Source organism: Mesoplodon densirostris, chromosome 3 (assembly GCF_025265405.1).
Source record: "Mesoplodon densirostris isolate mMesDen1 chromosome 3, mMesDen1 primary haplotype, whole genome shotgun sequence".
In the NCBI taxonomy this organism is placed as follows: domain Eukaryota; kingdom Metazoa; phylum Chordata; class Mammalia; order Artiodactyla; family Ziphiidae; genus Mesoplodon; species Mesoplodon densirostris.
In genome coordinates this window covers 144,491,322-144,514,255 of record NC_082663.1, presented here as the reverse complement: position 1 = coordinate 144,514,255, position 22,934 = coordinate 144,491,322, and the positions used below count along the sequence as shown (strand labels likewise).

Below are 22,934 nucleotides of genomic sequence, written 5' to 3'. Positions count from 1 at the left end.
CTAGCCCCCTGCTCACTTTCCAGAGCTACTTCCATCATGCTTTCTGTGGCTGCCTTACCCACGGGTTGGGGATGCACCCTGAGAAGGCCTCCAGTTCTGCTGCCAGGCCACTAGGGCATTCTCAGCACCTAGCACCCGGCTACACTAAAGGCTGTCAGGGGTCCTCTGTGTTTGAAGAATGAATGGAAGGAATGAATACATGAACCGAATGATGAGAAGACCCTCAGGGTTGTACATCCTGTGCTGAGCGGGCTCTAGGAAAACCCGGGCCGGGGACGCCTGCTGGGCAGTGGAGGTCTGCGCACTGTTCCTGAATCCAGGAGCGTGTTTCATCCCCAACCCCAAGCCCCGCTCCCCCCTCGCACGTGTTCTGGGTCTGTGCCCCACCCCCACCCCCCACCCCGGAACCCAAGGTAGGACACCCATGATTGAGGGCGCCAGGCCTGAGACAGAGGACACAGAGCTCTGGCGACAGGGGAGGGTGGAGGAGTGCAGCGCCCTGGACGGTCAGCATAAGAGCCTGAAGCAGTGGGCACAACACATGGAGGACACAGGGCGAGGGCAGAGGGCACAGGTGAAAAGAGCCATCCACGTCTGAGTACAGGGTGCCCCAGGTGCTAGGTGCGCAGAATGTAGGGTCTCCAAGACGCCGGGGGATCGCTACGTGGCGTGTCCTAGGCGTGGGGCAACCTGGGTGCGGGGGTTTTCTGGCACAGGGTGCAGAGAAAAGTGGGACGTCCAGGCTCAGGATGCACAGGACGTTGGGTATCCAAGGCGCGGGTCACGCTGGCCGTGGGAATCCCGAGGCACAAGGTAGGATGCCCGAAGCGAGGAGCGCCCTGGTAGTAGGGAGTAGGATGTCCTGGGCGCGGGGACGGACGCGCGCAGTGCTGGGCACTCAGAGCCCGGGCGAGACTGCGCGCGCGCGGACGCGTTAGTTTCCGGAGCCGGGATGCTGGCGCGGCCTCCACTGCGACTGCGCAGCCCAGGGTCTTGGGAGGGAAGAGGCGCTGGGGCTGTTTCGCGCCCCCAGCCTCTACTTATCCTTCGCCTCGTGAGCCCCTCGCCCGTGAGGCCAGAAAACCGAGATGGAATGGAGGCTAGTGAACTGATCCCGGCCACGACCAGGGGTGCTCCGCTGACCGCGGGCTTTGGGAGAAATAGGAGGGGCTGGGAGGGGGTCCCGGCCAGGATTTTTCCAAACTGAGCCGGGGGGTTTCTTAAAGCATGTCACTCCTTGCCCTCATATAAGTTAAAGACACTGCTTCTCGCAGCCACTAAAGAATGCAAGTTAGAGCCATCTCCCAGGCACCCTCATAGGTTCCTAGGGTTGCTCCACAGAGGGAGGTGGGTGGACTGCTCAGGGCCGGAGGGTGGAGTGGTGGGAGGAGGCTTGGAGCCAGAGGGCTCTGGAGATGCTCAGCTTTCCTTGAGATGCACGTTCTTCCCCCTTTCAGTCCTGCTGGGTTTATAGAAAGCTGACTGTGTGGATGTGGGGGGAGGGTTCCTGGTTGCCCCCTGTGGCACTGCCCCCTCTCCCCAGCACCCCAAAGCCTTCCATGGTCCTACCAGGTGCTGTCAAGAGGCCTCAAAGTGGGAAATTGATGTGTGGAGACGTGGAACCTCCCCCATCCTCCCATCCTGGTATTGCACCAACCACAGATGGATGGGATCCTTTCCGCAGCCACCAACCTCAACTTCATACGTATTTGGTCCCTCAGATCCAGCTGATGGGCCGGGTCACCCAGATTTAAGGCCCAAAGTCTGCAGCCAGGGAACCCTGGGTGTGAAGGAGGAACAAAGGTAGCCCACCTACTCTCTCCACCTCTGAAGTTTGGGGGCTGGATTTGGCCCAGGTTCCAGGCTATAAGAATCCCTGCCCTGAAATGATGGCTGCCCACAGCAGGGGGTCAAAGGGTGGTGGGTGCCTTAGAGGTAGCCCCTGGTTACCCAGCCAGCCTGGAAGTCTGGAGTCTCTGCCTTTCCCTAAATTCAGCCACAGCCACCAGGACAGGCTTCTGGGAAGGGATTCTTATAGGACAGGTTAATTCACTTGCAGATGTTCCCTTTAGGCTTTCTTAGATATTCATAGTTCCCATCCTAGTCTGCCCCAAGTTTTGTGTATTTACCACGCCACCTGCCCCCTGCTACTTCCACACTCTTTCCCAGTTCCTCACCCATTCTGCAGAGCCAAGTTGGGGTGGTAATGCATTCTCTTCCCTGGAGGTAGAGACAAGGGTTTGCCCCCCTCCCCATCCTCAGCCAGTCCCCTTCCTCTGTAATCCAGATCGGGACTTGTCTGCCCTACTCCCCCCACTGTTGCCCACTGTGTCTGCCAAGATTCAGCCCGGACTTTGTATGAACTGGCCGGTTTACTATTTAGGCCTCCCTTGGATGGACTCCCTTCCCCGAGGATCCAAGCCAGGGATTTGCTCCTTCCCACCCATCAGTCTTCGCGTTGCACCCATCTTTCATAAAATGCCAGGCTTCCAGGTTCGCTCTCCCGAAATCCTCACCGGATCTTACCTCTCAGGACCTTCCCGTACCCGCCCCCCTCAAGGATCCTTGCCACCCCCCTCCAGTTTTTCCTCAGCCCCCACCCTGCACTGACCTGTCTATTCTGCCCAAGTGCCTATTTTTGGCCTGGGACCCGGTTTTATAGTCCCCACTGTGGGTCTTGGCAGTCACAGCTCTGGCTCCGGGGATCCAAGCCAAGTCGGACTGCCTTCCCCACACCGGGGTGGGGTGCGGGGCTCCCTTCGGTAGCCTCAGCCTGAAACCTGCCCCTCGCCTCACTCGGCCAGATGCCTAGGAACCCGCTGGTTCCTTGCCCTACTTCTTCAAGTCCACCAGCTGCAGTGCAGTTGTTAGGCTGTGGAAATCCGTTCCGAGTTTTTGCTCTTGCCGAGAACCTAAAATTCAATTTTTTTCTCCCTTCCCCCGCCCCCCTCCCAAAGCGAGACGTTTGAGGTGTTTATATAGATACTAACCTCCCCCTAACACCCCCCTCCCCGCTCCTCCGGCCCGGTCAGCTCCAAGCCCTTGTCCAGTTGCCAGGGGTCTTTTGCTGGGGGGGGGGGGGGGTCTTGTCCCATCCCGCTTATTCCAGTCCTGGCTTTGCGGCCCTCCCATGCCTTTCATTGTAGGTCTGGTCTCCCAGGGTAGCGGCCTCCTCATTGCATTCCCTTCGCATCACCCCTGGATCCTGAAACCGCTTTTACCTGCCCGCTTCGGTGCAGCCAGCGCTCCGGATCCTTTCGTGTCCGAGTCCATCCCTCCTTTTGCCCCTCCTTCTTGCACGTCGCTGCCAGGAAGACGGCCCACGCGCCTCAGCCGCTAAGCAGCCCCCTCCTGGAGCCCCCTGCGAGCCCAGGTCTGGGAACTCTAGGCCAGGTCTTGCTTGTTCCCACTGCATTAGGCATGACGCATTACTCCGTCTCCCGAGGAAGAATCCGGCCCGAAATTTGCGTGCCCCGGGTGCATTTGGCCTTGTCGCAGCTTCCTTCGTTCCTCCCATCTCTATCGAATCCAACCCGGGTTTTGCTTACCCCTTCCAGATCTCTCCCATTTCTCCCCTCACCGGGCTCGGCGCCTTTCCTTTACTTCGCTACGGGCAAAATCCGCTCCGGGTCTTCCTTGAGCTTGTCTCCCCTCCCCCACTTCCCGTTCCAACGCCGGGATCCAGCTCGTCTCCTTCCCTCTCCCCGTTTTTCCAGAGGGGCTAGAGGGGGCGAAGGGGAGGAAAGTCCATCCCGGGTTTTCGGGCCGGCCCCCGGTGCGCTCGGGCAGGTTGCTGCGGCCGGTCCTGGGCGGCGGCTCCGCGCCGCGTTTTATGCGCGCCCGCGCCCCCCTCCTGGAGCTGGTGCGCCGGAGAGAGGGGCGAGCAGGCGGCTTGTCATTGCTGGTGCCCGGCGCCGGCTCTGTCCGCGCGTCCTGCGGTGCCCACGGGCCCGGCTGGGCACCCCCCCTTCACACCCCGGGGGCGCGACACCGCCTCGCCCGCCTACAGCCGCGCTCCCCCTCAAGCTCCGCGGCGCCCGCCCCCTATCCGAGCCCCCTGCGGCCACTGCGGGGAGCCCGAGCCGTCGGCGCGGGAGCTGTCGGCGCTGCGGCGCCCCCGCCCCGCCGTCTGCCGAGAAGGCCCCGGCGGATGGGGCCCCGCGGGCCCCGGAGCGGCGCCGCCGGGCCGCGGGGGGCTGCAGGGGCGCCCCAGCTGCCCCGTTAACCCCTCGGCTGCCACTGTCGGAGGGGGCTGGGAAGTCGCCTGGGCGCACACGTGCAGCCTCCGTCGGGGCAGCGGAGCTGCGGGGGAGATGCGGGCAGCTGCTAGCGCCTCTTCGGGGGGCTCCGCCTCGCCCCAGCCCCCGGAGCTTTGACACCGCCCCCGCCCCGCCGCCTCCGCCGCCTCCCTCCCTGGGAGGGGCGCGGACCCGGTCGCCCCCAGCCCCGAGTCTCCGCTGCCGCGAGGGGGCCGCCTTTGGAGCTGTGTAATCCGCTTTTTTTTCTTTTTTTTTAATTTTTGTTTGGTGGCGGCGGTGCTGGGCCCCGCCAACCCTCGCCCGTTTAACCCCCGCCCCGGTTCCGGGAGATGTGCCGGGCGGGGGGCCTGGGTTCGCGGAGCCGCAGGAGAGACGCGCAAAGCCGACCCCGGAGCGGCGCTGGACAGGTGAGTGTCTGCGGGCCCAGGGCGAGGGGGACGCCGTACCTGGGCCAGGTGTGTGGGCCGAGGTAGGGAGGATGGGAGCCGGGGCCTGTGCTAGCCGGGAAGGGGGAGGGGATGCTGGAGCCGCGGGTCACCGCACAGGAGCGCTAGGGGAATCGAGGGCGGCCTGCACCTCACCCGCACCGGCCAGGGGACCGGGAGAGGCAGCCCCCATGGAGTGTCGGGGGTGCGGATGCGCGGCCGCGGGGTGCCCGGTGGGGGGAGGGGACCGCGAGTGTGCCCGCGCGTGGCTGCGTGTGCCCGCGCGCGCGCCAGCCTTTGTGGGGAAGCGGCGCGGCGGTGCCTGCGTGTCCCCGGTGCGTGTGCGCGCGGGTGCTTGGCGCCCTGTTTGTGTAGGTGTTTGGGTGTGAGCGGAGAGGGTGCGTGTGCGCGCCGCGCGCGGGCCCCGGCCCCCAGAGGAGCCGCGTTGGGGGCTGGCACCGCAGGATGCCGGGCTGGGGGTTGTTTTTCTCTGGGAGGCAGAGGCGCGGGGGATGGGGAGGGGTCTGTCTGGGTGTCTGGCCGGCTGTAGCCACCGAGAGCATCTTCTCTCCGCGGTACCCGGTTAAGCGTGGGAAGCTGCTGGGTTTAATCCACCCGGATTCGGGCTTTGAGAGCAAGCCCTCCCTCCCTCCCAGGTGTTCACTGGGTAAAGCCTGAGGGTTTCAATTGTCATCTTTCCATCTGAGGGTCCTGTGACAGGAGTCCGTGCAGAAGAGGGTGGGCAGCGCTGTGTGTGCTCCAGCCCCGGCCAAAAAGTGGCCCCACAGGCATTTCTCCAGTGCACCCCTGGCACCCATCTGAAGACAGCCAGCCCCCTGCCTGCACACAGCCCGCACGCACATCCCTGTCCCTAGTCTTCCAGTCTCGGTCAGCACCCAGCCCCATCCCTACCCAGCACCTCACTGTACCTTCCCCGCAGTCCACTCCTCCCTCCCCCACCTCTCCCCCCCCACACAGTCATGGCAGCTGAGTGGGTGTCCCTCCATCCCAGCCTTGAGAACAGGGCTCCCTTTCCTCCTGGCTTCTGCAGGACCCAGGGCCTGGGTTCCGCTGCCCACCTCCAAACATGTGGTGTGCAGGGGGAAGCAGGGGGAGGGGTTCAAAATGGCTGCCAAGATGGCTGGTTGTCTCTCCGCCTCTCTCTTTCTCTTTCTCTCCCTCTCTCTGCTTGCCCTGTTCTCTTAGCTGCTTCAGGAGTCATCGAGGAGACGGGGTTGGACAGTGTGAGGATAGGTGTGGGGTACTACGCTTGAGAGTGGATATCTGCTCGGGGCCTGTGGATCTCCATCCTCCTTGGGGAGAGGCCGTTGATCTCTGCTCCCCTCTCCAGCACCCAAGGGCCGGCCTAAGCCCGTAACCTGACCCCAGTCCCAACTCCTTCACCCTGGCTAGCAGCCTGGGGGCTCCCTGCCCTCCACGTGGTCTCCTAGGCCTGATGCCCTGAATCGGCCATCGGGGTGTCAGGGTGCCCCACGGAGGGTCCCCGTCTCTCATCCTCTCCATCTGCCCCATGGCCAGGGGCTGAGGACTCCGGGTTGGCCTGGGTCAGGCCCCAGCCCTGGGGGCAGGTGACTTCTCCTTCCTCCCCACTCCCCTGCCACTAATGCCAAATTTATTACTTAAAAGTAGGATGAAAACAGGGAGACTAAGAGAAGGAATACAACTTTCATTATCATATCGAGAAAGTTATCCGTGATCTTCCTAGCTAGTAATTTGCCTGCCTTGCTGTTCAGAACTGACTTGCCCATTAATTACAGAGATGAAAAATCATCTGGAAAGCAGAAAAGGGAACCAATTCGATCCCTGGCTGACAGCAATGGCCCCCACGCACCGAGCACATACGTGTGTGCTCACATGTGAGTGCCCGGCCCTCCTGCTGGCATTGCCACCTTCTTCCTCCTCTTCCTCATTGGCCTCCCATGGGGCCTTAGCTCACCCCATGCTTGTTACTCCTGATCTCCAATGCCCTACCAGGCCCTCCCTCACTCCAGGGGGTGTCCATCCCAACATCCACTCATGGAGAGCTGGCCTAAGGCAGGATCACCTGTGCTGTGTCTGCCCTTGGATGTGGAGATGATGCCCAGGGTTGGGGGAGGGCAGGTAGCTGGGGACCAGCGCATCTGGGCTGTGGGGCCTGCAGGGAGGAGGTGGAAGGCAGGAGACTCGAAGCCTGGTTTCTATTCCCAGCCTGCCCTGGGGAGCCTCTTCTCCTGGGGGGCCCAAGGAGGACCCTGCCGGCCAGTTGGGGGGTGGCCAGCGGGCGCCCTGGCTGCCCTGGAGTCTGTTCGCATCAAGCGATCTGGTCCCAGCCTGGGGTCCACCTGCATGTGCGGGGCTGCCTGCTGCTTGCGCCTGGCATCTGCGTCCTCCCTGGGTGCCCAGTCTGGCAGGCGAGAGGGTGGCGCTTCAGCCCCAGCCTGGGCATCGGGGGGCGGGGGTGCCGATCCCAGGAGGCTGTGCTGCTTGGCCCCAGAATGGGTGCCCGTGATGGAGAACAGGAGGAGCGGGATCCCCGATGTCCCCACCCTCTGGCCACGGGGAGCTGAAGTTTTCAGTCTCTGCCCCCTCCTACCTCTCCAGCCAGACGTGTGGCCAAGGACACACAGAAGGCTCTGGTTTCTGTGTGGGCTCCTCTCAAGGATTCAATTTCCAGACGCCAGACATTTCCCCTCCTCCAGACCCTCCAGGGAGGCGGCGGTGGGGGGGGATGCTCCTGAGATGGGGGTTCCCTGGGTCTGGAGCTGGACCTGACTGCACCAGCACTCCGCCCAGCTCTCGCCTTGGCCCCTGATGAAAAAGAAAGTGGGGTCCCAGGTGGGAGGGGGCTGCTGAACAGAGGTCTGGAAGTGGCTCCCACTGCCCCTAGAATCCAGTCCTCTGTTACACATCTGTCTGCACCTGTGTGTACCTGTTCTGTGTGATTTGGATGGTGACCTGGACGAGCCTGTGTGCAGCCGGCCACATGTCCGACAGGCTGGTCCTATGTTCATAAGGGTCTCCTGTGTGCTCGTGTTTGTGAGTTTTGCAGAGGGGCTGGCAGTGTGTGTGTGCGTGTGTGTGTGTGTTTCCATGTGTGGACAGCTCTCTGCATCTTGTGGGCACCTGCAGGCATGCTCCCAGGCATATGTATGTAGGGCTCCTTGGAGTGAGGCTGGGTGCACCTTTTCATGAAATCTGTGAATATTTGCCAAGTGTCTTTTCACTAGGCGCTGTGCTGGGGACGCCGTGGGGACAGTGCCCAGTCCTGTCCTCAGGGAGCACACAGTCTAGTGAAAAAAGCAATTTCAGTCAAGGGGCTCCTATCGTAGCAGTGGGGGAGAAGGCTTGTATCTCCCCATCCAGAAGGGCCAGAGTCCCAGCTGGGGAGAGGCAGCCCTTGACTCAGAAAACAGCAGCCCCTGCGTCTTGGCACCACAGCAAATCCCAATCCCGTGGGGTGTCCTGTGGTCCAAACCTGCATGACCTTCCCTATCACCTCTTCCCTCTCACCCCCTCTCTCCTCACTGCTCCTAAACGCAGTCCTACCCCAGGACCTTTGCACTGGCCGCTCCTTCACTTGGACCCCTCACCCAGACATCTGCCAAGACTTTGTTCCCTCACCTGCTTCAGATGTCACCTCCTCAGTAACCTTTACCCATGCAACCTGTTTAAAATTGCAGCCTCCCACCCGCCTCCTGACTTTCCATAGCGCGGATGGCTTTTCGCACACTCTGTGATTTCCTGATTTATTGTGCCTGTTTGTTTATCATCTGTCTCCCCGACCAGGATCCAAGTGCTCAGGGAATTTGTTACTTGGTTTGCTTTCAGATGCCAGGTGCCTAGACTTATGCCTGGCCCACAGTAGGTGCTCAAGAACTCTTAGCTGAGTAAGTGGGAGGGGGCCTCTCAAAGGACTGGAGACCCCAGGGGACTCCCCCCAGGCTTTGCACCGTGAGGGCTCCCCATCGACCCCGGTCCCTTTGGGGGATCCAGGGCTACCCACCAGGGGCCAGACCAGGCCAGCTCTGCACCTGTCCCATGCAGACACCTGTGAGGCCTCTCCCTGAGGTGGCCTCATGGGTGCTCTTGTGTGTGAGGGTGTCAGTGTGGGCAGGCGGCTCCCCTGCAGTGTGGCGTGCATATAGGATTTAGAGCCTGGAGGGTAATGTGGGGCCCCCCTGCCCTTGCCAGGGGTAGGAGTGCCATGGTCAAGGACTGAGCAACCCCTCCTTCGTGGGGACACGAACCCAGGCTCTCTCTCACGCCCCACCCTTGTTTCAGTGGTCTGTCCCGGCACTGGGGAATTAGCCAAGTAGAAGCCCCCCTGCCACCTTCCCCCCAAGTCCAAAATTTGGGGAAGATAAAAATTGCAATAAATAGATGCCCAGGCTAAAAATAGCCTTGCCCACCCCCCCCCAAAGCTAAAAATAGCCAGGGCCTCTCCCTCAGGGGCTAAAAATACCCGGTAGGCCAGGCAGCCAGGTGGGTGCTCCTGTCCAGGATCAGGGACATGGTGCAGACAGGTGAGGGGCCCAGGGCAGGGTCTCCCAGCTGTGGCGTTCCTGACATTGGGGCCGTGTCATTCTTGGCAGGGGGAGTGACCTGTGCATCATAGGACTTTTTAGCATCCCTAGCCTCAACCCTCTAGATACCAGGAGCATCCCTCCCCTGCCCCCCCACCCCCCGCCAGTTGTGACACCTAAAAATGTCTCCAGACAGCCTGGGAAAAGGAGCAAAATTGTGCGCCCTCCCAGGTGAATAGCACTGCTCTAGATCAGGGGTCGACGGAGTCCCTCTGTGAAGACCCAGACAGCAAGTATTGGAGGCTTTGGCGGGCTTACTAGTCTTCTTCTCCCTCTTCTTCTTAACCCTTTGAAAGTGGCAAAACCATTTTTAGTCCATTGGCTGCAGGCAGTGTCCAGGCCATAGGCGCCCCACTCCCACCCTGGAGCACCACCCCGCTCCCGCCCCATTGCCCCTGGTGGTGGAGGTCAGGGCATCCTTGGATGCACCCCCATCGGCAGAGGGACAGCCCCACTGGGGGCATGTCTGGTGCTGTCTGTCCCTTTCACCTCCCTGCCCTCACCTCCTCCCACTCCCCTGTGCTCGCTCCCTCACTGGTTCTCAAACATGCAGGCCCTGGCCAGCCCCAGGGCCTTTGCAGAAGTCTTCTCCTCCCTGGGCACCTCTGTGGCTCCTCCCTCAGCTTCCCAGAGCTTTGCTGACGTGTCCAGCCTTTCCCCATCACTGTATTTAAGATTGCATGACACACCCCCACACACATACACACACACACAACGCTAGTACATCACGGGATTGACCTCTTGAGTGTTTGTTCTTTGTGTCTGGCTCGTGCTTGGCTGTCTCTCCAGCACCTAGATCAGCACCTGGTACACAGTATGTGCTCTAAAAGAGACGCGTAGGATTGCTGGATATCACTTCTAAGCCCCATAACCACCGCTGGGAGACTTTCAACCCGTTTCCCTGGGGAAGAGACAGAATGCAGGGGAGGGAGGTGGGGGCCTCGTCACACAGCCGAAAGTGGGCACAGCTGGGATTTGAACTTAGGGCCCTGAGACCCAGGGCCTCTTTCCTCTTGGCCTGCGGAGCACCGGTTCCCCATCCCTCTGGTCTCTGCCCCTTCACTGCTAGTCTGGTGGTAGCAGAGGGCCCCAGAGCCTTCTTCCATGCACTCTGCCTCTGGCCCTGGCTCCCATGACCGTTTTCAGCACTGCTCTGCATGCCTGGAGTGAGTGCGAGGCTTGTGGCCAGTCAGGGAACACCTTGGGGTGGAAATGGACCACAGGCCACCATGGTACCAACCCACTGTGGCGAGAAGCGTCAGAGAGGTGCCCGGTTGGCCTGCAAGTCAGGGAGAGCTTCCTGGTGGAGGGGGCTTCCCAGCTAAGATCTGGAGGGGAAAGAGGGATAAAGTGGAGTAGAGGGAGAGTTTGTGAGAGGGAGCGGCCTACCCTGAGGTCAGAAAGAAGGGGGTGGCTCGGGGGCGGGGAGGAAAGACATTTCCTGGCCAGGTGGGGAGAGAGGACGCCGGTCTTGGGGGCCGAAGGACTGTTTGTGGGTTTGCGTTTCTACTTGTCCACGGGGCTGGGGAGGCCTGTGAAGGGATCAAGGCCCATGAGACATGGCTGGAATGTTTAGCATGTGCTCCCTCTGGCTTGCTTTGTAGGAGAGAACTTCAGAGGGCGGGTGGGTGGGGCAGGGGAGGGTAGTGGAGAGGCCAGTGTGGGTAGGAGGCCACCACAGCTGTCAAGGTGAAGGCCCAGGTGGAGGCCTTGAGACATTAGAGATGGACCCGTGTGGGGCTTTCAAGACAGAGTTGACATGATTTAGTAGATGATCGTTGAAAGGGGAGGGTGAGGGGGAAACTGCAGGTTTCTGGTTCTGACAGCAGTGTGGAGCTGGAGAAACAAAGAGGGAGGGGGTGGGGAACACCCTCTGCTCTCAGCAACACCCCTCCTCACATACACAGTCTGATCTCCCCTTGCCAGCAGGAGTCTGTGAGTACCCGAGTCAAGGCACGTCTTATCCCCACTCAGAACCTCCACGGCTCCCACCTCACTCCCACAGGCCCTGCTCGCCCTGCCCTGTAAACCCGCCCTCACCTCTTCCCTCTCTCCCCTCACTCACTGGGCCAAAGCCACACTCCAGCACATTCCTGCCTCAGGGCCTTTGCATATGCTGTTCCCACTGCCTGGATACCCTTTCTCCAGTACCTAGATGGCTCCCCTCCTTGAGACCTTTGCTAAAATGTTACCTTCTTGACCAGGTGTTCCCTGACCACCCCATCTACATTTGCACCCACACATACCCCCTCCACTCTCTCTCTCCCCTACAAGCCTATTTTCCTCCAAAGCACTTGTGACCAGGTGGGAGCTAGGTAACTATCCACTGAATGGACAACCTCTTCTATGGGTCTGTTTCATCTTTTTTCATTAAACAAATTAACAAGAACCCTCTCCTTGCCCAGGGCTGGGCATGCAACAGAGAGCCAGGCCAACCCACGATGGAACTTTCCCTGGTGGGATAGACTTTCAACTGCAGAGCCCAAGTCCCATTAGGGGAGTAAAATGTGGAGCCCCAGTGTGCCGCTAGTGTGGGTACAGGAGGGACCAACACAGTCCTGGCAGGCAGAGCCTTTTGGAGGAAGAAGGGACAGAGGGCAGGAGTCCTCTGGGTATGTGAGAGAGAGATGTGGAGGGTGAGGTTAGGCCAGAGCAGAGAAGGTGATGAGAAGGTAGCAGGAGACCAGGGCCTGAAATGCCATGTTGAGGCCTCTGAGGCAATAGGGAGCCATGGAGGACTGTAGGCAGGGAGGGATGTGACTGGGTTTTCATTTTGCAAAGATCACTCTGGCTGCAGGGTAGAGATCGGAAGTGGTGGGAGTAGCAGATAGATGGGGGAGACCAGGGAGGAGGCATCCAGGGAGAAGGGGAGGTTTTGAATGCTCCCACCCCCTGCAGTCCAGCGCCACTTGGCAGCCAGAGTGACCTTTTTAAAATTTACAAGACAGGGGCTTCCCTGGTGGCGCATTGGTTGAGAGTCCGCCTGCCGATGCAGGGGACGTGGGTTCGTGCCCCGGTCCGGGAGGATCCCACATGCCGCGGAGCAGCTGGGCCCGTGAGCCATGGCCGCTGAGCCTGCGCATCCAGAGCCTGTGCTCCGCAGCGGGAGAGGCCACAACAGTGAGAGGCCCGCGTACCGCAAAAAAAAAAAAAAAAAATGTACAAGACAGACAAACCCCACCCTGTGGCGCCGACATCTAGTGGGAGAGAGATAATAAGCAAATAAGTAAAACGCGTGGCTGGCATGCTAGCGATGAGTGCCATGTAGAAATAAAGCCAGAGCAGGATGCAAGAGTGCTGGAGCCAACAGGGCCTCCCAGAGCCAGCAGCGTTTGTGTAAAGACCTGAAGGAAGCAGGGGAGAAGCTATATGCAGCTATCTGGGGAGGAGGGACCGGCCAGTGCAAAGGCCCTGAGAGGGGACTGTGCCTGGTGTTAGTGAGTGAGGGGGAAAGTGTAAAGAGGTGAGGGTAGGGAGGGGACAGAGCAGAGTGTGCAGGGGCTTGTGGTCCGAGGAAGGGCTTTGGCTTTTGCTCTGAGTGTGGTGGGAGCCATGGAAGGTTCTGAGCAGAGGAGGGATGTGCCCAGACTCGGGTGCTCACAGGCGCCCTCTGGTGGCTCTATGTGGAACAGACTGGGAAGCAAGGGGGGAGAGCTGGGAGAGACAGGGGAGGAGGCGACAGGGCTGGACCAGGGAGGGGACCAAGAAGTCAGGAGAAAGTGAGCAGATTCTGAAGGAGATGAAAGGAGCTGCTGTAGGGATGAGAGGAGAAGAGGGGTCTGTATGGTTCTTGAGCGCCTGGGAGGACTGGGCTGCCCTCTGCTGAGATACGGGTAGATGAGGGGGTGGAGCTGAGGGTTTGGTGGGGACCCTGCCCTCCCTGAGCCCACAGCCCACTTCCTGAAGGAGGTTATGTGCAGACACTCTCTGGGCACTTGCTCCGTCTCTGTGAGGGAAGTCTGTTAGTCCCAGAGTAGGGATAGGGAAATGGGCTCAGAGAGGCCAAGAGCCTGGCCCAAGATCACACAGCAGATTGACACCCAGGAGTCAAGTCCTTGGACCTATCCCAGGGCCTGCTAGTTACCCACTCCGCCATGCCCGAGGGTTTCCTGGAGGAGGTGGGCCTGTGGAGCTGGGCTCTCGGGCTGCTGGGTTTGGGGAAGACTCAAGGCTGCTGGGGACGGAGCAAGAGGCAGGAAGCTTGTGTTGAGGGGCCCGGAACCCCGCTGTTGGTGCGCGCGCCGCCCCCCCCCCGCGCCCCCGCATTCAGACTCCCACCTACTCAAGCACTGCGCGTTGCCATGGCAACCTCACTCGAGGGCAAGGCAAGCTAGCAGCGCCTCCCGTCCTCCAGCAGCTTGTTCTCCTCCTATCACCCACCCTCCCCTGCCCCATCCCAGGGCACCTGAGGACAGAGCCTGGGCCGTGTCACCCAGCCCTGGGACCCCTCGGCACCCGCCCCTTGACTTGAAACTGATGTGGGGCTCAGGCAAACCCGGAGGCAGGTGTGGGACCAGTGGGCGGTCCACGTGACCTGGGGGTCCGACACACCTGGGGCTCAGAGGCCCTGTTTCCCATGGGTTAAATTGGGGTCACTCACGCCCTCTGAGGCTCGAGGTGGGGACAGACACAGGTGGGGGCTCACCTGACCCCTGTGTGCATGTCCACTTGTGAGGATGCTTACACAGATGCAGTGGGGGCCTAGAGGAGGGAGCTTTCGAGGGCCCCCAGTTCTCCCCAGCTCCCCGTGCTCAGCCTGAGGTTCAAAGACCCCTTGCCAGTCAGGTGCCCCGGGATCTCACTTTCCTCTTGTGTAAAATGTGGGTATACACCCCCCACCCCCTTACTAAGTTCTTCTGAGGATTAAAGGAGATACAGGCATGCAGTGCTCAGAATGGGGCACAGAGGTGTCAGCCACTGCCCCTGGCATCGTGGGTGGTTCTGGCAAACTGGAGATCCCAGCTGGGTCCCCACACCTTGTAGTTGAAAGGCTCCCCTGAAGTTGTGTGGTTCAGGGCCCTGCCCCCATCTCTGCCTCAACTCCCCCACCATGTGCCCTGACACCCTGTGCGAGTTTGCTAGCGCTGCTGTGACAACATACCCCAGACTGGGCTCTGACAACAGAAATTTATTATCTCCCAGTTCTAGAGGCCCAGAGTCCAAGATCAAACTGTCAGCAGGGTTGGTTCCTTCCTCTCCCCTGGCTTTTGGTGGTTTGCCAGCAATCCCTGGCTTGTAGACGCATCACCCCAATCTCTGCCTCTGTCTTCACGTGACGTTCTCCTTGGTGGGGGGTGGGGGTGTCTGTGTCCAAATATCTCCTTTTTATAAGGACACCAGTCTGATTGAATTAGGGTCCACCCTAATGACCTCATTCATTTTAACTTGACTACCTCTTTATCTCCAAAGAAGATCCCATTCTGAGGTGCTGGGGGATAGGATGCCAGTGTATCTTTTTAGGGGGGGAACACAATTCCATTCATCCCAAGGCCTCAGGGGTAGTCAGGCCTGGGCCTCCCAGGTGGTTCCCACCTATCCACGTCTGACCTCACCGCCTCGCTTAGGTGAGCACCGGGCAGCAGGCAAAACTCCCCCAGGCCGAGTGGGCATGCAGTCAGGCCAGGACGAGAGGGAACAGAAGCTGCAGTGCCTAGTTCCCCCTGCTGCAGCCCCGAGGTGTGGACAGTTCTGGGGGTGCCTGGGGCTTCCTGGAGGAGCTGCTCTAGGGAAGGGGCTTCAGGGAGCAGCAGGCAGCCCATGGGGAACACTTTCTGTGCCCCTGAGGCAATGGTGCCCAGCCTGTGTGGGCCAGGCTTGGGTCCCAGGTCACAGGGCAGATGCCCCGTCCAGCTGCCCCCACCACCATCCTTGTGTTCATCTGGTCAATATTTGTTTGAGGACCTACTGCACGTCTAGGCACCAAGGGACGGCCTCGGGAGCTTCCATTCTCCGGGGGCTACAAAGGAAATCCATGAGCGGACAAGTCAAATCACACAGCAGTGACGTGATTGGTGGAGATGGTGATGACAGTTTGGCCCAGGACACTCTGTACTCACTCTGCACCAGGCATGGCCCTGTGTGTTTCACGGGTATGAATTCATCTTGTCGTGCAGCTACCCTATGAGGTAGCCCCATTTTACCGAGAGGAAGATGGAGACGTGGGAGGTTATGGGATGGTGGGGACGGGACAGACGGGCACCGAACGCAAGGTGCTATGGTGTGGGGTGGCGGAGGCCCACCCACATCTCTGAGGAGGGGACATGAGCTGAGATCGAAGGGACACAGGCCAAGACTGCATGGTGGGAAGCAGCGTGGCTGGAGCAGCGGGAAAGGGGCAAGAGCCAGGTGTGCGTGACCTCGTGGGATGTGGAGTGGGAACCTTGGCAGGGATTTAAGCAGGGGAACAGTGTGTCGAGATTTTTTATTTTTATTTTTATTTTTTTGCCGTGCCGAGCGGCTCGTGGGATCTTAGTTCCTCGAACCCGGGCCCTCAGCGGTGAAAGCACTGAGTCCTAACCACTGGACCATCAGGGCATTCCCAGCGTCTTTAAAAAGTCCCTCTGTGGAAACAACCTAAGTGTCCATCAATGATGAATGGATAGGGAATTGCCTGGCGGGCCAGGTTAGGACTGCTTGCTTTCACTGCCGAGGGCATGGGTTCAGTCCCTGGTCAGGAAACTAAGATCCCGCAAGCTGCCCGGCGCGGCCAAAACAAAAACCAAAAACTTTGACATCTACACACTACTACATATAAAATAGATAACTAATAAGGACCGTGTATAGCACAGGGAACTCTACCCAATACTCTGTAATGGCCCATATGGGAAAAGAATCTAAAAAAGAGTGGATACAGGTATAAATGATTCACTTTGCTGTACACCTGAAATTAACACAACATTGTAAATCAACTATACTCCAATAAAAAATTTTTAGGACTTCCCTGGTGGTGCAGTGGTTAAGAATCCACCTGCCGATGCAGGGGACACGGGTCCGATCCCTGGTCCAGGAAGTTCCCACATTGCCGTGGAGCAACTAAGCCTGTGCACCACAGCTACTGAAGCCCATGGCACCTGGAGCCCATGCTCTATAACAAGAGAAGCCACCGCAGTGAGAAGCACGTGCACTGGAACTAGAGAAAGCCTGTGCGCAGCAATGAAGACCCAACGCAGCCCCCCCAAATTTTTTTTTTTAAATGATGAATGGGTAAACAAAATGTGGTCCGGCTGTACAGTGGAATATTACTCAGCCAGAAAGAGGAATAACTAACACAGGCTACAACACAAGTGAACCTCAAAAACATTTTGCTGAGTGAAAGAAGTCACACACAAAAGGCCACAGATTGTATTGGGATTAGCCAAAAAGTCCATTCGGATTTTTCCATAACTTCTTATGGAAAAACCCAACCGAACTTTTTGGCCAACACGATATGACTCCATGCATATGAGATGCCCAGAACAGGCAAATGCGTAGAGACAGAAAGCAGATGAGTGGTCGCCAGGGCCTGAGGGGAGAGGGGAGAGGGAGTTCTTGATTAACAGGTACCAAGTTTCCGTTTGGGATGATACAAACGTTTTGGAAATAGATCGCAGTGGTTGTGGCACAGCATTGAGAATGCAGTTAATGTCACTGAATTCTATACTTAAAAATGGTTAAATGACAAGTCTTATGTAGTGGCGGGTGAGGGGAGGCAGGGGGAGCCTGGGCTGCGGGAATGAGAGGGGCTGGAGGGCTGCTGGGAAGAGGTCAGGGCCGTTTGGTAGAGATGGTGATGCCCAGGTCTGCAGGGGGGCTGCCGAGGATGGACAGGTGGACGCTGGGGTGTTCTGGAGATGCAGACGCAGGACTTACTCCTGAACTGGCTGTGGGGGTGAGGGAAAGAGGAACCCAAGATTTTGACTCCTAGGGTTTTGACCCAAGGACCTGGGAGGAGGTGGGGGGACCAGGCACTGAATTGGGGGACTGTGTCCAGTGTGATCAGACTCCAGATGCCTTGGAGACCCAGATGGAGGTGTAGACATGAGGAGAGAAGCAGGGCTGGGACTCAGATGTGGCAGTCGTCACGATACAGATGGTGTCTAAAGCCATGAGGCTGGTTGGATCCCTGAGGCGGGGTGTGGATGGGCAAGAGGCCTGGGGTCCTGGGGTCCCGGGGTGCAGCCCGGGAGGAGGAGAGGAGCCGCCTGCTTCAGATGGACGCTCCCCGTGCCCTGACTCTCGCCGTGCTGTGACAGCACCCTCTGATGGGTCCCTGGCCGGTCTACTGTGTATGTAGACTGTTGTCCTTACCAGAACCCTGCAGATTCGAGGTTTCGAGGGAACTGGGGGCATGAGTGGGGAGGACCCACTCAGGGTCACGGGGCATGAAATGGCAGGATCGGGCTCCAGACCCACATTGGCCGGCTGCCCCCAGAGCCTGGCATCCAGCAGCCTCTCTAGCATTAACCAGACGCTAACAAGTTTAACTCCCTAAGGGAGAGTCAGGGAGGGGAGCATCCATCAGCCTAGGGTCAGTCCCCCCCCCAACCCCGCATCTGACCATGGCTGGAAGATGGGGTGCCGGAGAAATGAAACGGTGAAGAATGCCCCCCGCCACCATGTAAAATTGTAAAGTGCTATGAAATGAACCAAAGCCCATCAAAGGCCGTATCTGGACAGGGTTGCAGGATAAGAGACAGTTGTGGGCTGAGGAAGTAGAGGGGGGAGTTTTCTGAAGGCTGGGCGCTGGGGAGGGTGCAGAGAGCTGCTGCGGGTCAGGGGCGGGGAACAGGGCTGCAAGGCTGCCCTGTGAAACTACCTTCCCATTTCCCATGAGACGAGACAGGCCTGGAGGGAGGGATGTCCTGCCCCATGAGCGAGCTGCCCTAATCTTTCTTGAGAACCCGTGCTGAGTCCCTGCCCTCAAGTTGCCCATGGTCCTAGTGGGGAAGGTAATTTATACAAGAATGTAATTTCAGGTGCCGTGAATTTAAAATGGGGCTAAGGAATTCCCTGGCGGTCCAGTGGTTAGGACTCCGTGCTTCCATTGCAGGGGGTAAGGATTCGATCCCTGGTTGGGGAACTAAGATCCTGCATGCTGCGCGACGTAGCCAAAAAACAAACAAACAAAAATGGAGCTGAAGGATGGCAGACGAGGGGGCGGGAGTGGTTAGGGTGGTCAGGGTAGGTCACTCTTCTGGGGTGACCTTGAGGTTGAGCCCTGAATGGTGAAAAGCTCCAGCAGGCATGTGGGGATGCTGGGAGAGCATTCCGGGCAGAGGAGCAGCCCAGGCAAGGGCTCGGGCTGGAAGGAAGCTGGAGCTTCTAGGAACGGGAAGTGGGTAGGCTAGAGAGCATGGTGTTGCTGGGTCACCAGTGGCCTCTAGGCCCTGATGAGGAACAGAGACCCCAGGGGAGGGCAGAGTGGGAGGTTAATACTCGGATTTACATCATTAAATGGTCCCTTAGCACTGAGTGGAGGGCATGCGTGGAGGCAGGGAGGCTGGGAGGAGGAGGAGGCCAGGACAAGCATCCAGATGCAGCAGGATGGTGGCTTGGTCCTGGTGGTGGCACTGAGGGCCAGAAGTGGGCAGGTTGGTGAGATACTTGGGAGGCAGAGCCCGTGGGACTTGCTGATGGAGTTTATGGAGGGGAGGGGAGGGGAGGAGTCAGGAATCGAGGAGGATTCCTAGGTTTGGGTTCTGAGATTCATTCAACAGACATTCATTGCTGTGTGTCAGGCCTGTTCTAGAAGCAGGAGCAAAACAAAGCAATTCAATGATCCCTGCCCGTGCAGGGGCCCTTCCATAAAAGGGAGAAATAGTTACTTTTTTTTTTTTTTTTTTTTTTTTGCCATATGCGGGCCTCTCACTGTTGTGGCCTCCCCCATTGCGGAGCACAGGCTCCGGACGCGCAGGCTCCGGACGCGCAGGCTCAGCGGCCATGGCTCATGGGCCCAGCCGCTCCGCGGCATATGGGATCCTCCCAGACCGGGGCACGAACCCGTATCCCCTGCATCGGCAGGCGGACTCTCAACCACTTGCGCCACCAGGGAGGCCCGAAATAGTTACATTTGAACTAAGGCCCAAAGGGGGTGAGGGAGCAGAGGAAGAGGCCATGTGAATAAATGGTGGACAGAAGATACATGCAGAGGAAGTGACAAGTGCAAAGGCCCTGGGGCAGGAGCTGGTGTGGTTGAGGAATAGCAGAAGTGGCTGGAGCAGAGGTGGGGACAGGGAGTTACCTGGACTGGCAGATAGGCTTTCATTTTGGGGGTGGGAGGAAACAGTAGTCGGGGTTCTTTTGAGAGATTCCAAACTGGAAATAAGGGATTTGGAAAGTATTGTCTGGTCGGTGGTGTCGAGACCATAGGACAGACTGGGGTGACGGTGGGAGAGGACAGACCAGGGGTTTGCACACTGGAGGGCCGGTTAAAACACAGGTGCTGGGGAATTCCTTGTCGGTCCAGCGGTTAAGACTCTGTACTTCCACTTCAGGGGGCCCGGGTTCGATCCCTGTTCGGGGAACTAAGATCCTGCATGCCGCGCCGGCACGGCCGAAAAACAAACAAACAAACAAAAAAGCATGGGGTGCTGACCCTCCTCAGAGAATGTGCATTTCTAGCAAGTTCCTGGCCAGGCTGGTGCCCCTGGGCTGGGGCCATATTGGAGAACCGGGGTGTAGATAAAGCAAAGGACTAAAAGTAAAGATCTGGGTGTCCAGTCTCGAGAGGATCCAGGGGAGACGGAGGCAGTGAGATGAGGAGAGGCCGTGAGGGAGAAGAAGTGGGTCAGAACCCGGCTCTGTGCCCTCAGAGCCGCTGTGCCTGAGGATGGGCAGACGGGGTGGGGTTGGGGAGAATTGCAGGGGTCGCCACACAACTTCCACCCCTCCTTCACCCTCCCTGGCCCCTCAGGAGCTGCACTCACCCCTGACCCTGCCTGCTTGTCTCCAGCTTACCCTGAGGGTTCCCCCTGAGAGGAAAGAGGGGACTCAGTCATCCCTGGCTCCTGATCTGTGGCGCCAGCCAGCTGGATTCTAATTAGCTACCAGAGCCAGAGAAACGGGAAGCAGGGGATCAGGGGTGGGGACCTGGATTCCTGCCCAAGACCCAGAGGCTGCAAGCTGGGGCCTAGACGCCTGGGTCCCCCACCCTGGACGCTGTGCTGGGTGAGAAAGCTGGGGCGGGGGAGACAAACAGGCAGAGTCTTGATTTCGGGTCGGGGAAGAGGCTTCCAGAGGGCTCTCCTCCGTGATGGAGGGTCTGAGGCCTGCCTGGGTACAAGTGGGCCATTCATAGCTGTGACAGTCTGAAGCGTTGCCCCAGCCACCCGAGGGGGGCTGTCAGACCCCAGGAGGTGCTTCCAGGAGGTCCAAGATGCCCAGATGGGTGGGTCCACCTGTTGGGGTGGGAGTGGAGGGTGCAGTGTAAGCCAGAGGCCTTGGAGGGGGTCAGCCTCTGGCCCAAGGGTGCAGCTTCTGTCAGATACGGCTGACTCGAGCAGGTTACATCGCCCAGCCCCTCTTGGGGCTGCAGGATGGAAGCCCTCAGCCAGCAGCAGGAGGAGAGGGGACCGGCCCAAACACCCCTCCTACTAAGCCCGCTGGGGGTCGGCCGCTGCCCCCACCTCACTCTTCCTGTCCTCCCCAGACTGGTGGGCCAGGCCGTGGTACCCACCTGGTGATGCGGGGCGAGGCCGCCTGCACAGGCCACTGAGAGCCCCGAACGCGCCCCAGCCGCCACCATGGCCCGCCTGGCCGCCGTGCTCTGGAGTCTCTGCATCACTGCCGTCCTGGTCACCTCGGCCACCCAAGGTAGGTGCTGCTGGGGCTGGGGAGGGGCCGTGCCTCCAAAAGCCTGCTAGGTGGGCGGATAAAACAGTGAAATACCTCCCGACCACTCATTACAGTACCCGCTTCAGACCACTCAGAACCAGACCAGAGGAAGACTTGGTGATTATGCCCCCTAGCACCACCAAGGGGTCCCTGGATCAGCCCCTCACCTCCCAACCCAGAGCACCAGGGACCATCCCACCAGGGGTCCTAGAGCCTGGGATTTGGGATGTGGCCTCCCGGGACCGGGACAGGCCTTCCTGGTGAGCCGATGCTCTTCTGTCTTGTGTGTGTCTCTCTCAGTGTGATTACATCTCCGAGGCTCTCGCTGGGAAGAAGGTTTAATTAAAGCATGCCCGCTGACGTTTATTTAAAAACAACTAATTACCCGGCTCGGCCCTATGCCGTTCCCAGGATCCTGCACACACCACAATTAGTGCCCCGAGCCTGCCTGCCCACCCTCACCGATTACTCAATTACAATCCCCATGGTGGGCCCAGGCAGGGGCAAGGGCAGGACGGGAAGAGAGGCAGCCAGAGGAGGCCCGCTAGCCTCGCCCTCGCCCTGGGTATGCCTCCTGCCTGCCCCTCCCAGCCCTGTCTGGAGGGCACTCATGGTGGACCCTGCTCCCCAGTGCTCCCTCATACAGCCCCATTCTCCAGGGAGCCACAGAGGTGAAGGGGGCATTGTTCAGCCATGCCACAGGGCCTTGGCACTGCTCCAGCCAGCCGGCACCCTCCCCTCCCCCAGCACCCATGTTCTCTACCTATCCAGGTCCTGCCCCACAGCACGAGCTGGCCTGGGAGGGGCTGCTTCCACCCCCAGACCCATCCAAGCCAACCCTCCACCCCCGGCCTCCTTCCTGGGCCCAGGAAGGGCTAAAATTAGCTGCGGAAGCAGATGATGCTAAAGGAACGCACGTAAAACTTTCCCGCGAGTGGGACTCAACTCACCCCAAAAAACTGCGAGGGCCTGGCTGTCAACCCTGTTGGGCTCCCAGGTGGCATTGGAGGCACTAGATTTTGAAAAATGGGCCCATTTGGCTCTGCTGCCATCATGCACTGGTGCCTTCTCTTCATCTACAAGTGACAGTCCCCACATTGGAGCCCAGGGCCACTCTGTGCATCCCCACTTCCCTCTGACACCCTGCAAGGCTTGGCTGGGACCAGTGTCCAAGAAGGTGGCTGCCCCAGCAGGCATGGACAGTACTGAGCCCACTCTGTCCAACAGAGACTAGCTGCCTTAATCATCTTTTTTTTTTTTTTTTTTTTTTTTTTTTTTTTTTTTTTGCGGCACGCGGGCCTCTCACTGTTGTGGCCTCTCCCGCTGCGGAACACAGGCTCCGGACGCGCAGGCCCAGCGGCCATGGCTCACGGGCCCAGCCGCTCCGCGGCATATGGGATCCTCCCAGACCGGGGCACGAACCCGTATCCCCTGCATCGGCAGGCGGACTCCCAACCACTGCGCCACCAGGGAGGCCCTGCCTTAATCATCTTAATGATAATAGTAATTAGTGGCTTGCCATCTCACTATGTACCATGTGCACTGCAACCCTCTGCATGGATATGTGAGATAGGCATTATCAGCTCCTTAGGGAAAGAAACGGGAGCACAGTGGTGGTCAGTGACTGGACGAGGCCAGCAGCCAGGGAGTGGCCAAGCCAGGGGCTTCCCTGGTGGCGCAGTGGTTAAGAATCCGCCTGCCAATGCAGGGGACAACGGGTTCAAGCCCTGGTCTGGGAAGATCCCACATGCTGCGGAGCAACTAAGCCCGTGCACCACAACTACCGAGCCTGCGCTCTAGAGCCGGCGTGCCACAACTACTGAGCCCGTGTGCCACAGCTACTGAAGCCCACGTGC

At 59.2% G+C, this 22,934-nt stretch overlaps 1 protein-coding gene across 2 annotated transcripts in view; it reads left to right on the top strand.

Moving 5' to 3' along the window:
• The first annotated feature begins 4,170 nt into the window (after positions 1–4,170).
• ADGRL1 (adhesion G protein-coupled receptor L1) overlaps positions 4,171–22,934 on the top strand; it is a 44,909-nt gene continuing 26,145 nt past the window's right edge. For both annotated transcript variants that reach the window (XM_060094050.1, XM_060094049.1), the window contains exons 1-2: positions 4,171–4,666; positions 20,894–21,057. In XM_060094050.1, coding sequence (XP_059950033.1) covers positions 20,988–21,057 — 70 coding nt within the window. In that variant the 5' untranslated portion in view covers positions 4,171–4,666; positions 20,894–20,987. The remainder of the gene's footprint in view (positions 4,667–20,893; positions 21,058–22,934) is intronic.